The 16,916-nt window shown below is 41.8% G+C and overlaps 2 protein-coding genes across 2 annotated transcripts; both read left to right on the top strand.

Annotated features, from left to right (window-relative positions):
* The first annotated feature begins 771 nt into the window (after positions 1–771).
* LOC143568866 (ABC transporter G family member 16-like) lies at positions 772–3,053 on the top strand. Its single transcript, XM_077054909.1, has one exon. It carries the CDS (start codon positions 788–790, stop codon positions 2,966–2,968), a length of 2,181 nt encoding a protein of 726 aa, XP_076911024.1. The 5' UTR covers positions 772–787; the 3' UTR covers positions 2,969–3,053.
* Positions 3,054–4,506: 1,453 nt separating this feature from the next.
* Positions 4,507–10,159, top strand: LOC143568879 (uncharacterized). The gene is made up of 8 exons (XM_077054919.1): positions 4,507–4,584; positions 5,520–6,993; positions 7,079–7,268; positions 7,789–7,892; positions 8,001–8,103; positions 8,208–8,515; positions 8,976–9,281; positions 9,728–10,159. The coding sequence occupies exons 2-8, from the start codon at positions 5,536–5,538 to the stop codon at positions 10,073–10,075; spliced, it is 2,817 nt and encodes a 938-aa protein (XP_076911034.1). The 5' UTR covers positions 4,507–4,584; positions 5,520–5,535; the 3' UTR covers positions 10,076–10,159.
* Positions 10,160–16,916: the final 6,757 nt, after the last annotated feature.

Raw genomic sequence — 16,916 nt, 5'->3', positions numbered from 1 at the left:
AGCCATCCATTAAAGCTATCGAGGTCTAGCTCGTCTCTTAGAGCACAACCCTCACCCGAAGTAAGGATTTCAAGGGGTTACTGACCAGATAGATCTATTGAGTGAGAGAAAGTGGCCTGTAGTCCTCTCTAAAACTGATGAATCTAAGTCTATCGTCTAAGCCTTTCCAGCAGCCTAATCCGATAAGCCTAAACATGGTCCAAGAAGTTCTATCAATCGGGGAAGCCTTTGCATTATGACTTTGTTTTTATCATAACGATTGGTTTGACCGTTTGTGGACTCCATTGATGGTGTGAAATCACAAGTTATAGGACATTATACGATTCACCATGACATTATGTTATACTAGCTTTAGTGTTGCAATATGTTAGTGGCGAAATAGAACGAAAAAGTGACATGACATATGTTAGCTTTACTTTAATATAATATTATTTACCAAAATTTCACAATTCCAAAACGAAAATATAATTATGTGAAGAAAGAGTCAACTATAAATCACATAATACTATTATATTGATTTAAGTCGTTGCTAACTTAGTAAAACCACCCAAACAACGTCCACGTGCCCATGTTACTAATTTCCTAATATGTACATATCGTGTAGACTTTTATATATTAGGCATCGTTGGTCACCCACACACACCATAAATTGATCATAATAAACACACACTCCATGCACTCTCATTCTCAACAACACAACAATAATCCTCTCTAAACAATTTCTTCAATCTTTCATCATTTGATCTCTCTTTGCATTGTTACATCCGTGACCGCGGTGTTTGCGACCATGCCTCGTGTAGTTGCGGAGAATGTGAAGGATGGGTTTTATGATCAACGGGGACAGGTCGCGCCTTCCCCGTCTCTCGGGGAGCTTTTGAAGTACGTTGGTGATATTCGGAAGGACGGGAATGGCGACGAGACCCCCACGCATCATGTTTTGGAGATGATTAGTGAAACTAGTAGCGAGCAGAGGCCGTTACCGTTTGTTTTGAAGTTTAGTAACTTAACTTATAGTGTTAAAGTGCGAAGGAAGATCGCGGTCCCGAATTTGTTCGGTGGCGGTGATCCGGCTTTTTCGGGGACTAAGGTTTTGTTGAATGATATTTCGGGTGAGGCGAGGGATGGCGAGTTGGTGGCGGTGTTAGGAGCGAGTGGATCGGGGAAGTCGACGTTAATTGACGCTTTAGCGAATCGAATTGCGAAGGGAAGTTTGAAAGGAACGGTGACGTTGAACGGCGAGCAATTGGAATCGAGGTTATTGAAGGTGATTTCGGCTTATGTGATGCAAGACGATTTGTTGTTTCCGATGTTAACGGTCGAGGAAACGCTGATGTTCGCTGCTGAGTTTCGTCTTCCTAGGACTTTTTCAAAGTCAAAGAAGAAACTCAGAGTTCAAGCCCTAATTGACCAATTAGGGCTTAGAAACGCTGCTAAGACCGTCATAGGAGATGAAGGTCATAGAGGCGTTTCTGGTGGAGAACGTCGTCGTGTCTCCATTGGAATTGACATTATTCATGACCCGATTATTTTGTTTTTGGACGAGCCGACGTCAGGGCTCGATTCCACTAGCGCGTACATGGTGGTCAAAGTGTTGCAAAGGATCGCGCAAAGCGGTAGTATCGTGATGATGTCGATACATCAACCGAGCTACCGCTTGCTGGGATTACTCGACCGGATGTTGTTCCTCTCCCGCGGACAACCGGTTTTCAACGGATCCCCATCAGATCTCCCCTTATTTTTCTCTGACTTTGGTCATCCGATTCCTGATAAAGAGAATCGGACGGAATTCGCTCTCGACTTGATCCGAGAACTCGAAGGAACTCCCGGAGGAACGAAACGCTTAGTCGAGTTCAACAAATCATGGCAAATCCTTAAACAATCTCGCGATGCCACGACCACGGGTAACGAAACCCCTACTCATGGTCTAACCCTAAAAGAAGCGATCAGCGCCAGCATCTCCCGAGGCAAACTAGTCTCGGGGGCCGGGGCCAACAACGGGACCAACCCGGCCTCAATGGTCCCCACATTCGCCAATCCACGATGGATCGAAATGACCGTTTTATCAAAACGGTCATTCAAAAACTCCTGGCGAATGCCAGAACTATTCGGGGTCCGCTTAGCCGCAGTCACCGTCACGGGGTTCATCCTCGCAACGGTGTTCTGGAACCTCGACAACTCCCCTCGAGGCGTGCAAGAGCGCCTCGGGTTCTTCGCGTTCGCCATGTCTACAACATTCTACACATGCGCGGACGCGTTACCCGTGTTCCTCCAAGAACGGTACATATTCATGCGGGAAACCGCGTACAACGCGTACCGTAGATCCTCATACGTCCTCTCGCACTCGCTCGTCGCAATCCCGTCCCTAATCTTCCTCTCACTCGCATTCGCCGCCATCACATTCTTCGCGGTGGGACTCGCGGGTGGCTTTTCGGGTTTCATTTTCTACTTCTTCGTAATTCTAGCGTCCTTCTGGGCGGGTAGCTCATTCGTTACATTCCTTTCGGGTGTAGTCCCGCAAGTAATGCTCGGGTACACAATCGTGGTCGCGATTCTCGCATACTTTCTCTTATTCAGCGGGTTCTTCATTACCCGCGACCGAATCCCGAACTACTGGATTTGGTTTCACTACTTATCACTCGTGAAATTCCCGTACGAAGCGGTTTTACAGAACGAATTCGATGACCCGATTAAATGTTTCGTTAGAGGAACTCAAATTTTCGATAACAGCCCGCTAACCGCAATCGATGAGACCGTGAAATCGAGGCTGTTAAACAGTATGAGCCGATCACTAGGGGTTAGTATCAGTGGAACCACTTGCTTGACCACTGGAGTTGACATACTTAAGCAGCAAGGTATCACTGATTTGAGCAAATGGGGTTGCTTGTGGGTCACGGTAGCTTGGGGGTTCTTCTTCAGGATATTGTTTTACTTTTGTTTGTTGCTTGGAAGCAAGAATAAGAGGAGGTAAAGTGTGAAAGGTGAAATGTTGGAGGGTTGTTGTGTAACTCTTTATATATTATTATTTGTTTTTATGAAGTGGTTTGAAAATGTAAGGAGGCTCTTACAATAACTATATCCGGCTATACGAGTCTTGTAAGTTATTGATTTATAAAGTTTTATGATTCGTGCGGGACTTTAAGTTGCTTTTTATGTGATGGGTAGGATAATGAGGATATGAGATAATAAGTTGAGTAGAAAACAAATTACTGAATATACTCAAGTTATGTACTATATGAATGTGACACCAAACTTAATGAATAATGATAGCAAACACATTACACTTTATATAAAAGTTTTTGTATGTGCAAGAAGGTAGGGATGTCAAATGAACTAGAAGCTGACCGGCAATCCGATAGCTCAAAATATTAGGGACGGATATTTAGGTATTGGACCAGGTTTGAATCATTAGGTATAAAAAATTCCTCGGTTGTGGAACGAATACGATTTTACAGTCGAATATGAGAAAGAGATTATCAATACACGTAACAAACCCGTCCTGTTAATGGTGTAGACTTAATACATTTGAATAAGTGCAACTTTGAAATCTAGAACGAATTCGAATTCAAATTCAAATTTTCAAAATTCGAATAATTCACGCATTCTAAATTTGATTTGTTGAACACCTAAACTAATGACTTCTTGCAATTGTGTCCATACCCATATCCAGTGGCGTAGCAAAAATAAAAAAATAAAAAATTAATTTCCTCCAAGTTCGAAATTTTTTGAGGGATGGACGACCGATCGTCTATCACTAACCGTCGGGTTAATCTATCCAATCTGGTTAAGCGGCTTGGGTTGAGTCACGTAATAAAAATAACAAAGGTTTCTTAACAAGTAAGTATTTTTAATTGAAATGTGGGTTAAGGTTCATTGTCAAGGTTTATACGGGTTTAATGTTGAAATCTCTATGAGTACGATGTCAGAGTACACAAATATATAACACTAAAAATGTTGTACAAATTCGGCAGAACCATTTCCCTTTATCTGTCTACGCCCCTATATCGATATATACCTAAACTCGTGCACGCAAGTAGAGGTGCACAAAAAAGTCGGGTCTGGACCCGACCCAGAACCGGTTCCTACCCGTACCCTACCCGCGGGTAGGAGTAGGTATAGGATTTTTTTCCGGAGTAGTACCCGGAACCGGAACCAGAACCAACTCGGAACCAAAAATACACGATCAAAACCCGAAAAAAACCGGAGGAACCGGTCAAATACCCGACCATACCCGGAACCGGTTCCTACCAGAACCCGGTTTGACTTTTATTGAACAATCCATACCCGGAACCGGTTCCTACCCAGTTCCGGGTTTAAAAAATACCCGATTTGTGCAAGTATATGATGAAATTTAAATAGTTAAGAAAACTATAAGGCCCGTATTTGTAAATCAAGTATTGGATTGGGCCTGTTTGCTTCATGGATTTCGGGATTTACCGAATCATTCAATCAATTTAAAACCCCAAAACTCATAAAACGTCGGGCATTATATTATTTTCCACCTTAACACAATCCCAAATCATACCTTGCGAATTCACCGATTCGTTGCGCCTCCGTCGTATCCTGTACGCCGGAATTCATCCGTCGGTAAGTTATCGAAACCAAACCTTCGCTTTTAATCGGTCTATAACGTATCTAGGTTTTCGATTTATTATACTGTTTAGTGTAACTATTTACCAATGGTTGAATCGAGATTTGTTTCAATTGCTATTTAATATTCGTTACATCCTGTATATTTTTTAATTATACAAGTAAAAACCTGTAGCTAGGGTTTCCTATATGTTTTAATTAGTTATACAAGTAAAAACCTGTAGTTAGGGTATCCTGTATGTTTTAGTTATTTATACAAGTATAAACCTGTAATTAGGGTTTTCTATATGTTTTAATTATTTATACAAGTAAAAACCTGTAGTTAGGGTTTCCTATATGTTTTTATATTTATACAAGTATAAACCTGTAGCTAGGGCTGTATTCATAACTTGTGCAGTGAAGTTGAAATTAAGTTTTGTTTTTAATGATATGAATGTAAGTGAATGATTAATAGATTTGCGTAGACTTTAAATTGAATTGAATTTTTAGGACTGTTTACGTGTTTTGATTTTCGTTTTTCGGTTTTTTGAATATTTACAAGTTTTATTTATTTATTTTTTGGTTACTGGCTGATGTCAGGGAAAACTTTCGTCATTGAGAGGTATAGATCTCAAAATTAAACCAAACTAAATAACAAACTCGAATATCTGGTTTTATGATTTTTTGCCAGATGCATTTAAATATCAGGTTAGAGGTGGACTTTATGTTTTTAGAGTTAGGGTTTTATAGAAAGTTTGTACACCAGATTTGAAATTAGGTTTTGTTTTTTTTCTAGATAGGAATGTAAGTGACTTTTTATTGAGTTTTAATCTTAGGACAATTTGCATGTTTTTGAATTTGTTTTTGAGTAACTTTAATATTGCATTTTTTAATCTAATGCCTAAGGAGTTTTGAGTTTACGCTGAATATCTTTCCCCTGTTGTTTGTGACAGGGGCTTTGATTAAGTAATGGAGCATCAAAGAGAAAGAAATGGAGATAGGAGTGATGATGAAGATAGATACAGAAGGAGAAGAGATGGTGATAAGTTTAGGAGTGAACGTGATGATGGAGATAGAAGGGGTCGAGATAGACACAGATCTGATCGTGAATATGCTAATGACAGAAGAGATAGAAACAGAAGTGATGATGAAGATGTGACTGATAGGAGAAGAGAAAGGAATAGGGATAGAAGGAATGCCGATGCATATTCTAATGATAGAAAAAAGGTTGAAACATCTGATGATGAAGATGCTAATGATAGGAGAAGAAGAGACAGGAAGAGGGACAGAAGGAATGATGATGAATATGTGAATGATAGAAAAAGGGTTGAATCATCTGATGATGAAGATGGTAGTGATAAAAGGAGAGATCAAAAGAAAGATGATGATGACACAAGAAGAGGTAGGAGCAGGGTTTCAACGGGTGATGATGAATATATGAGGAGAAAGATTGATGAAGAAGTTGGTGATATTAGGAAATCTGGTAAAAAGCGTGAGAAGAGTGATGAGGAAGATGGTGAAATCAAAAAGACGGATAGAAAAGGAAAACATGACGATGGAAGTGATGATGAAGATGGTGAAATCAGGAAAAGAGGGACAAAGGGTAAGGATATAAGCGATGATGAAGATGATCGTAAAGACAGGAGGAGAAGGGATAATAATGATAATAATAAGAATATGAGTGATGACGAGGATGATACCTATAGGAAGAGAAAAGATGTCAATAGAAGTGGTCGGCATGATCAGAGTGACGAGGAAGATGGTAAAGTTAGAAAGAGAGGGAGAAAGGGGAAAGATAGAAGTGACGATGAAGACAATCATAAAGATAGGAGGAGAAGGGATCGGTACAAGAACCGGAGTGACGATGAGGATGATAAATATAAGAAAAGAAGAGATGGTAAAAGGGATAGGAGAAGCAATGGTGACCATAAAGATAGAAAAAGAAGTGATGGCATTGCGAATAAGAAAACTGATAAAAATGGGGACACAGAAAATCTGGATGAAGGGCCAAGGTTCCAAAAGTTAGCTGAAATGCAAGAAGGCATGACTAATTTAGGGAAGAGTGGAGGTGTGTATATCCCACCGTTTAAGTTAGCTCGTATGATGAGCGCTGTAGAAGATAAAAGTAGCATGGAATATCAAAGGATGACATGGGATGCTTTAAGGAAGAGTATAAACGGGCTGGTCAACAAGGTCAATGCAACAAATATTAAGAACATTATCCCAGAGTTGTTTGCTGAGAATTTGATCAGGGGACGAGGTCTCTTTTGTCGTTCATGTATGAAGTCCCAAATGGCCTCTCCTGGTTTCACAGATGTATTTGCTGCACTCGTTGCTGTTGTAAATACCAAACTTCCTGAAGTCGGCGAGCTTCTGCTTAAAAGGATTATTTTGCAGCTTCAAAGGGCGTATAAGCGAAATGACAAGGTGCGTATTACATCCATCCTTCAGTTTTAATTTTGGTATTTTATGTTTGTTTAAATGTATGATTCAGTTGATTTGTTTTTTACAGCATCAATTGCTTGCTGCGGTTAAGTTTATAGCTCATTTGGTCAACCAGCAGGTGGTTCATGAACTTATTGCTCTTGAACTACTGACTCTTTTGTTAGAGAATCCAACTGATGATAGTGTGGAGGTTGCTGTGGGGTTTGTTACTGAATGTGGATCGATACTTCAGGATCTATCTCCTAAAGGCTTGCATGGTGAGTGACTTTTTTTACCCTTGTCTTCTAATAGTACAAGCTTGTTGTCATCTATTCACTTCATTTGTTTCAATACGATAATAATCTGGTTCTATGATGTTTATCACTTATCTGCGTTGTTGGATTTAGTTGTGTTCAGCTGGCTTAATAAACTACTTATCTGGTTCTATGTTGTTTTTTCACTTATCTGTATTTGATCATAACGCGTTATATGTTATCTTTATTGTTTATTTATTTATTTAATACATTTCTAACGTGTTAATAAAATTATATTTCTTGACTGTTTGTATTATTTACATTTATATCAGGGTCTCAAAAGTTGATCTTTAATGATATTAAATTTGTGTTTGATTCTGTTTATTGTGATTCTATTAAAATATTATCTTTGTTTTCTGCCTTATTATTGTAGTTATAAATTTATCATTTTTTTGTTGGTGCTTGGATCCGAACCTTGTTTTGTTACTGCATCAATTTCTGTTTTTTTATTGACATTTATGACTCATGTTTTATGTTTTATCAGGTATATTTGAGCGTTTCCGTGGAATTCTTCATGAGGGAGAGATAGATAAAAGGGTGCAGTTCTTGATTGAAGGTCTATTTGCACTAAGAAAAGCCAAGTTTCAGGTTAATTTTTATTTTTATAGACATGTTATACTCTGTTATTGTTTTTGAGAAATATATTTTTTCCCCGTTTTTTACTTATGCTTAACAATCATGTTCTCACTTATACAGGGCCACTCAGCCATTCGTCCAGAGTTAGACCTTGTTGAGCTGGAAGATCAACTAACACATGAAATATCCCTTCTTGATAACATCGACCCTGAAATTTCTTTAGGTATATATAGATATATCTATAGTATTTACCTTTTAACTATTTATATTAATTTCAAGCGGTTTTTACATGTGAATATGTGTAACATTTATTATTGGCACTTTCAGATATTTTCAAGATGGATCCTGATTATCTCGAGAACGAAAAACGATATGAAGATGTAAAGAAAACAATTCTCGGTGACGAACCTTCTGAAGAAGAAGAAGACGGAGACGGTGACGAATCTGGTGATGACGATGATGATGATGATGAATCTTCTGAGGAAGAAGATGAAGAACAAATGAGAATAAGAGATGAAACTGAAACAAATTTAGTTAACCTCAGAAGAACCATTTACTTAACTATCATGTCTAGTGTTGACTTTGAAGAAGCCGGTCATAAACTCCTCAAGATTAAACTAGAGCCAGGACAAGAGGTATTAAAAACTATATTAAACATTCAAATAATAGGGAGATTTTTCATATATACCCCTACAAACTTGAAAAGTATCATATATACCCATGCAATACTAAAAGTATCACACATGTTTTTACAAAGTAGTTAATATATCAAATAAATCAATTCATTAAAAACAAGTTAATAAATGACAATTTGTCCTTATTTTTCTAAAACTTAAATTTCATATATGCTCATTTTAGCTTACTTTTTTTAGTACCCGAAAGCAATAGTTTTCTCAAAATAAATCATTGATGTAAACTCTGAATAAAAAGTAGAGTTTAAACAAATATAATGGAAAGGGGTAGAATGGTCATTAAGTACAAATTCATTAAAGTTGGATATGTTAGTATATAATATTTTGATTAGGTATATATGAAATTAATCTTATATAATATTTAAGCATTTTTAAAGTTAATGAGCGATTTTGCATCATGCAGATGGAGCTGTGCATAATGTTGTTGGAGTGCTGCAGTCAAGAGAGAACTTACCTTCGCTATTATGGGCTTTTGGGCCAGAGGTTTTGCATGATTAATAAAGTCCATCAAGAAAACTTCGAGAAATGCTTTGTGCAGCAGTACTCGATGATCCATCGGCTGGAAACGAATAAGCTGCGTAATGTGGCCAAGTTTTTTGCGCATCTGCTCGGGACTGATGCTTTGCCTTGGCATGTTTTGGCTTATATTCGATTGACTGAGGAGGATACGACTTCATCTTCTAGAATCTTCATAAAGATTCTCTTCCAGGTAACTTGTTTTTTTTAACATAAATCTCTTACTGTTTTATCGTTATCACCATGGCTTATGGTTGTTCAAAAAGCTCGTGGCTTGCTCGGAATCGGCTGGTTTATAAACGAGCCATCCTGAGCTGGTTTGGTATGTAAACGAGCCAGCCCAAGCCAAGGTCAGCTCGGCTTGTTTAAATTTAAGCCCAAGTTTTTTATATATGTATTGTGACATTTGTTAATGAAGTATTGAAAATAGAATAAACTAAAAAAAAAAGAGCCACAAGCTGGCTCGAATTTTTGAAGAGCCGAGCTGAGCCCAAGCTCAACATTTCAGCTAGTTAAGATAAGAAAGCCAGGCTCGCCTTGGCTTGTTTGTTAATGCGGCGAGCCCGGGCCATATTTAGGTGTGTTAATAAACTTATTGTTGCAAGGCGCTAAAGTTGTGTTTAAAATTCTGTTTAACAGGAGTTATCTGAACATCTTGGCATTCGGCTCTTGAACGAGCGTCTCAGTGACCCGAGCATGCAAGCAGATTTTGAATCCATATTCCCTCGAGACAACCCTAAAAACACTCGGTTTTCAATCAACTTCTTTACATCAATCGGTCTTGGTGGAATAACTGAAAACTTAAGAGAATACTTGAAGAACATGCCTCGTCTTATTATGCAACTAAAGCCTGCTTCTGAATCGGACGGTTCAGATTCTTCCAGCTCGGGATCTGAGTCATCAAGCTCTGATGAAAGCGAGAGTTCAAGTGAAAGTAGCGAGAGTGAAAGTGATCATAAGAGCAGCAAGCGCAGAAGACGACGCTAGGTTTTTGGTTCTAAACCGCGGTTATGTGAAAGATGGTGTTTTTGTTTAAGAGTTGGTTTCAGGATTATTGTTGTTTGTGGTTAGATAACTTTCGCTTGATTCGTTTTAATCAAGCATCTTTTGTAATGATTTTGTTTTAAGTGTTTAATGTGTCTTGGAGATTATAGATGTTTTCTTTTAATTTATCAGAATGTTAGTTTGTCTTGTTCATAAGCTCGATGTTTTTACGGCAAACTATATTATATGTGTTAAAAGGCAGATTGCCGTTGTCTCACAGAAGCCTACTATTCATTAGTTTATCGAATTACCTTTTGACACAACACATGTGCAAACCATCACGATTTTCATAGCTGGTACTGGTAGTTATTATTACTGTGCAGCTTTTCTACATATATATATATATAGATTACAAAATTACAAAATTAAAACAGAACTCCGGCCATCTACGCTGCCGGCAACCAACACCCCTTCACTCACAACCGCCATCTCCTTCCTCTCATCCCCACGTCACTTTCAGTTCTAAGCAGAGACCCTAACTTTACGTTCGTGATGGAGTTATTTGATTTCGCAGAGTAGCAGATCCGTCAACATCTAGCATCAATGACGATGGTGTTGATGCGGATGAGCCACGGAAGGATGGCATCACGATAAAATTAAACCAGATCGAACAATTAAGAAAAAAGATGCACAAAGAATGTCATTTTTCAAATCCTTCGGCAAAGCAATAATATTTATATAATAAAAATTGTAGCCGGAAGGAAGATGCACCTTGCTTTTAGCCATTAGTGTTATGCTAACATATGTGATGAATTAATTAGAATTTTTAGTTTTGAATTTTTACTAAGTTTAAATCAGATATAGTTAAATAATTATTGGTAATATATAAAGAACTATAGTGTTATTGTCTAATTCTTGATATATATGATTTGGAACCATAATGAAAATTCAAAGTGCCATAACTTATAGGTGTTTAGAGTCTACCTAAAAGTATAAAACCGTTTAAACCGGTCATTGATGTGCTTTCGCGGTTCTTACATTCGGTCCATTGGTTTCAAAATTACCAGACCGTAGCGAATGATTTAGTTTACGATCTATACAAAAAACCGGCCGTAAACCGAACCGGACTGTGAGATTTAAGTACATGTAAAATTTTTTAATTTAAAGGAGACTTTTATCTCTACTTTTACCATTATCAAGGAAACCAAACCAGAATTTGAGGATTTGTAGTAGGATTTTTTAAAACCGTAAATTAAACCGGAACCAAACTATTTGTAATGTTTCGATTTGGTTTACGGTAGTAGAAAACTGGTACTAACGGTTTCACTCATAGTTTGACTTAAAAATCGTCAAAGTCGTACCGTTAACGCCCTTACTGCCGCTATAAAAGTCTTATAACTGTTAATGAGGCGTAAAAGAGGCAGCACTGAAGGCAGCAAGACGTCAATGAACGGACCAAAGCAATTTGAAACATCAGAAACAAACAGTAACTGATGTAAGTAACTATTCGAAAGTTGTTAGATCCGCCGCAATGCGCGGGGAAGTTTACTAGTTTTATTTAAATTAGAGTGTAAATGTGTGGTTTATTAGAGCTTATAATGTAGCTGTGGCGTTTGTTAACATTAATAAAACCGAGTTTGAAATTAACCTTACCAAAAAAACCCAGCTCATTATCATTCATTTTTGAAAACCTCGTTTTTTCATGTCTGAAGAGGTAGGTCCCAGCAGGGCTCAGTTGGTCCCGCATGACTCACCTTGAACAGGGATGTCTGCGCAAAGACCATCTACTCCCGCAGGACCCACCATGCTCAGAGAAGCCTACGCGCAGTATGCAAGCTGCATACGCAGGGAAAAGCCTCCCAATGGTAAAGTAACCCGCCTGTTCCCGCAGTTGCGGATACAAGCCATCAGGGAAGGCTACCCGCACAGCATAGCTACACGCATAAGGCTTAACACTTAAATATTCAGTGTCACCTGAAAGAATGAGCAGAGGCGGGAGGGGGAAAACTCCCGCCAAAATGGGCCAGTCTGTATGATGGAGGATCTTTTGCGTGATACCTGACGAGGTAAAGACAAAAGATCTGACCAAGAATGCGACAGCTCACTGACAGCAGCGTGGCAGACAGCACGCCACAGCACTGTGACCAATAGCCGCCGCCTGCCCACCAACTCCTGCCAGACCACGTGCCTAGCCTGCAGTTGGTAGAAGACGAAGAGTGCACGGCACGCCTGCTCTGTGTCAGCCGCTACCTATCCACCACTCACAGGTAGGGCACGTGCATAGGTTACAGTTGGTAGCGTGTTGGGCCGGCTAAACCCCTTGGAAACCCACCTTCGGCTATAAAAGACAGCAAATGGTATTATCATTTCATCATCTACTATCTCGTATAACTTACTTGATAATTGCTCTAATAGTATTCATATACTTTTATATCTAAAGAGCAATATAGACTGATTCTCACGCCGGAGGGTGGTCACAAGGAGGAACCCCCCCCCTTCTCAGTGACGAGCTTACGGTGTCTGTTTTGCAGGTTCCTTGAAGTACAACTTACTCTGCTGGACCTAACCTTCGTGGGAAACATTACTTAGCCCCCAGATCACCCATAATCTGCCCGGGGTCCGGTTAGTGTTTCTTCATTGGCGCCATCCGTGGGTAAAGCTAGAACTACATCTTTCTCCAGTTTTTCAAAACTTCCAAGATGACTAGAGAAATTCCGGTAACCACAACCCCAGCCACTGGGGTAAACACCGGCAACACAATGTTTACAAACACTACCCCAGCCACCCAAGCTGGGGCAAGTGAAGTACATTTTACGAACACTACCCCAGTCACTCATGTAGGGGCAAGTGGAGTAAATATTCCACTGGGATTCACTGATGCCCAGCTGGAAAAACGAACTCGAGCCCCTCGCCAAACACTTGATCAAGTGAAGGCATGGGCCGAGGCACGTCAAAGAGAATTTCAGGCTGAGTTGGACGAACGCTTGCGTTCAGTCCAACAAGCTGAGGAATTCGGTAGTACTCGCCAGCACCTCAACATGAGTAGTGAGTACGAGTACTCAGACGCCGAGAGGGAAGACTCCGACACCGACGCGAACCCTCGCCATAGGGCGAAAGGGAAGCGTAAGGAAACGGATCCCCAGCCAAAAAGGAATTTTGGGGAAGCATTCCAACCAGTCACGGAAAAAAGCTCGCGTGACTTCTCCAAGGCCTTTAGACCTACTGCCACAAACGCAGGAAGGTCAAAATTTGCAAGGGACATTGCAGAAGCAATCGCCCCGAGGAGTGCCAAACAAATGTCCAATATTGGCACATACGATGGTATATCCGACCCAGATGACCATCTGAACAGGTTCATTGCGGGGGCAACCGTCAGTAACTGGACGGAACCCACGTGGTGCTACATGTTCCAGATGACTCTGGTAGGAGCAGCCAGAGCATGGTTCGACCGTTTACCGGTCCACCACATTTATGACTGGGCAGACTTCCAGAACAAGTTCAGTCAACAGTTTAGTCAACAGAGGAAGCACACTGAGGAGCAGTGGACGATCCTCAACTGTGTGAGAGAAGAGGATGAATCCTTACTGGACTTCATCACCCGCTTCAACTCCAAGAAGCTGAGTCTGGGCAACATCAGTGAAGACCTCGTTCGCGCCGCTTTCATTCAGGGCGCTGAATACCCAGAACTCATCCGCACTCTGACGGGTAAAGACGGCATGCCATCCACGTGGGATGCCATAATGACGGCAGCCAAGCGCTTTGCCGAAACGGAGAAACAGCTGGGAAGAGATCTCCCCCAGAATACAAACCTCTACACGCAGAGGACAAGGGAGAACAATGTGAGAACCGCCCGGCTAAACAAAAAGAGGCGGCAAGGTATTTGGCAGTCAAGGATAAACTTTGACACCCCCTCAAGCTCTCGCCCTCTGGTTGGCGGAAGGGACAACACGCACCCTTCGAACCGGAAAAACCGTTGGACGCCACTCACCAAGAGCGTCACGGAGATATTTGCCACGGAAAAACTGCCGTGGCCAAAAGCCCCAGCGATCCGACAGAAACCCAATGCGGATCAAAGCAAGTCTTGTGACTTCCATGGGACAAAGGGCCATAGCACTGAGGAGTGCACATCCTTGAGGGACATCGTCGAGACATTCGTCAAGGATGGGAGGCTCGCACACCTCGTGGCATCTATCAAGAAGGGAGGAAGGAACGACAACAGGTACAGGGGTAACGGACGAAAGCCCGTCGACATTAGCATCAACATGGTCCATGGTAAGGTCAGAGGAAGAAAGAGACCGATAACCGAACCATGCGCATGGAAGGAAGCAGAAGTGCGCTTCCCGCGAGTGCCGGGAGGCCCAAACAAAGAAGGCCCCATTGTCATTAAAAGCCAGCTGGGGCACTACATCACCTCCCGCACCCTCGTTGACAATGGCGCATCGTCGACAGTGATGTACAGGCAGTTCTTCGACAAGCTCGACGATGAAGACAAGGAACGCCTGGAGACGGTCTACGCTTCAATGGAAGGGTTTGACGGCAGCATGAACACTCCCTTGGGCATCCTATCTTTCCCCGTCACTCTCACCGATGGGAATTATTCACGCACGGAGGATGTGGATTTTGTTGTAATGAAAAAACCACATCATACGTATGACATCCTATTCGGGAGAGACGGGATGGCAAGATTCAACGCCATGGTATCCTCAGTCCACGGCATGATGGGATGGCCAACAACTGAAGGCGTAGCGATGATCACGGGCATTCCCCAGGTATGCATCGCATCTGTCTCCTCTAAACCCAAACCGAAGATGGCCAAACAAACCATCACTGAACCTGAACAGTGGGCATTCAATGGGAAATATCCCGATCAGGCCGTTACCATTGGCCCGACAATTGTTGATCCAACACGCACCTTACTCAAGCGCTTACTGCAGCGAAACGCAGACATCTTCGCGTGGACACCAGCCGACATGACTGGTGTACCCCGGGGTAAGGCAGAGCATAAGCTCAAATGCGATCCGGCCGTTACGCCGATCGTACAAAAGCGCAGAGTAATGGGGCCCGAGCAAACCAACGCGTGCAGAACCCAAGTCAAGGAACTCCTTGATGCGGGCATCGTGCGCGTTAGCAAATATCAAACGTGGGTTGCAAATCCCGTAATGGTACCGAAGAATAACAAACAATGGCGCATGTGCATAGATTTCAAAGATTTGAATAAAGCATGCCCCAAAGATTGTTATCCGTTGCCAGAAATTGATCTCAAGGTGGATTCGGTGGCACCATTTCGCCTTAAATGCTTCTTGGATGCGTATAAGGGGTACCATCAAATCCACATGGCTGTAGATGACCAGGACAAAACCGCCTTTCGGACGCCCGATGGCACATTTTGTTATAAAATGATGCCATTCGGACTTAAGAACGCGGGATCCACGTACCAACGACTAATGGACAAAGAGTTTCACGCCCAAATTGGGAGAAACTTGGAAGTCTATATGGATGATTTGGTCATCAAAAGCCCCGAGCCAGAGGCGATGTTGAAAGACATTGAGGAAACTTTCAACACACTTAGAAAGATAAACATGAAGCTCAACCCGAGCAAGTGTTCATTTGGGGTGGAAGAAGGGAAGTTCTTGGGAGTCATTATTACTAAAGATGGCTTCAGAGCGAACCCTGAAAAGGTCGAAGCCATTGTCAAAATGGAATCACCTACCACCATAAAACAGGCTCAAACACTGAATGGACGACTAGTCGCGCTTAACCGCTTTTTGGCAAACCATGCGGATAGGTCGTTCCCATTTGTGTCAACACTAAGAAATTGTTTAAAGAAAACGCACTTCCGCTGGACACCAGAAGCGGAAGCAGCTTTTCAGGAGATTCGATCACGCCTGATCGAACTCCCAACACTCACAGCACCACAAGCGGGGGAGGAGTTAATCCTATACCTATCCGCAACAGATAGAGCAACCGGGGCAGTCCTGCTTGTAGAACGAAAAGGCATCCAGATGCCAATCTATTATGTTAGCCGCGTGCTGGCAGACGCGGAAACCCGGTACTCTACCCTGGAAAAACTGGTCTTGGCACTTATTCACGCTTCACGCAGGTTGAGACGATATTTCCAGGGTCACCCAATCACTATTCTCACCAACTTCAAACTCTCAAATGTTCTAGGCAAACCCGAGTTATCGGGACGTCTAGCCAAGTGGGCAATTGAATTGGGAGAATATGCGATTCAATACAAGCCGAGACCAGCCATTAAAGGCCAGGTCCTGGCTGATTTTATTGCAGAAGTCCCCGCTTCACGGGAGAAAGAGTGCCAGGAGGAGGTTCAACCCTCCCCAGCACACGAAATCAATAAGGTCTGGCGACTCTACACTGATGGAGCAGCTAGTAACGAGGGTTCAGGCGCAGGGTTAAAATTAACAAATCCAGCAGGCCAGGAATATACTTATGCTATTCGGCTGGATTTTCCAAGTACGAATAACGAGGCTGAATATGAAGCATTCCTGGCCGGATTGAGGATTGCGCGTAAAATGGGTGTAAAAAATTTGGAAGCCCATGTAGATTCCATGCTAGTGGCAAACCAAATAAACGGGACGTACACGGCTGTGAACGACACAATGGCCCTGTACCTTGCCCAGGCCAAAGCCATCATGCGCGATTTTAATGATTGTAAAGTGATACACGTCAAGCGCAGCGAAAACAAATCTGCGGATGCGTTAAGCAAGCTTGCATCACTGGCCTTCACCCACTTGGGAAAGGACATCCGCGTGGAACTCCTCGAAACACCATCAGTCCCGCACAAGGAAATCTGTGTCATCCAAACCGGTACAGAAACATGGATGAC

Source organism: Bidens hawaiensis, unplaced genomic scaffold (assembly GCF_021521415.1).
Source record: "Bidens hawaiensis isolate Kalapana, Puna unplaced genomic scaffold, B.hawaiensis_p1.1 tig00024239_1, whole genome shotgun sequence".
Classification (NCBI taxonomy): Eukaryota; Viridiplantae; Streptophyta; class Magnoliopsida; order Asterales; family Asteraceae; genus Bidens; species Bidens hawaiensis.
This window is presented reverse-complemented; position numbering and strand designations above follow the sequence as displayed.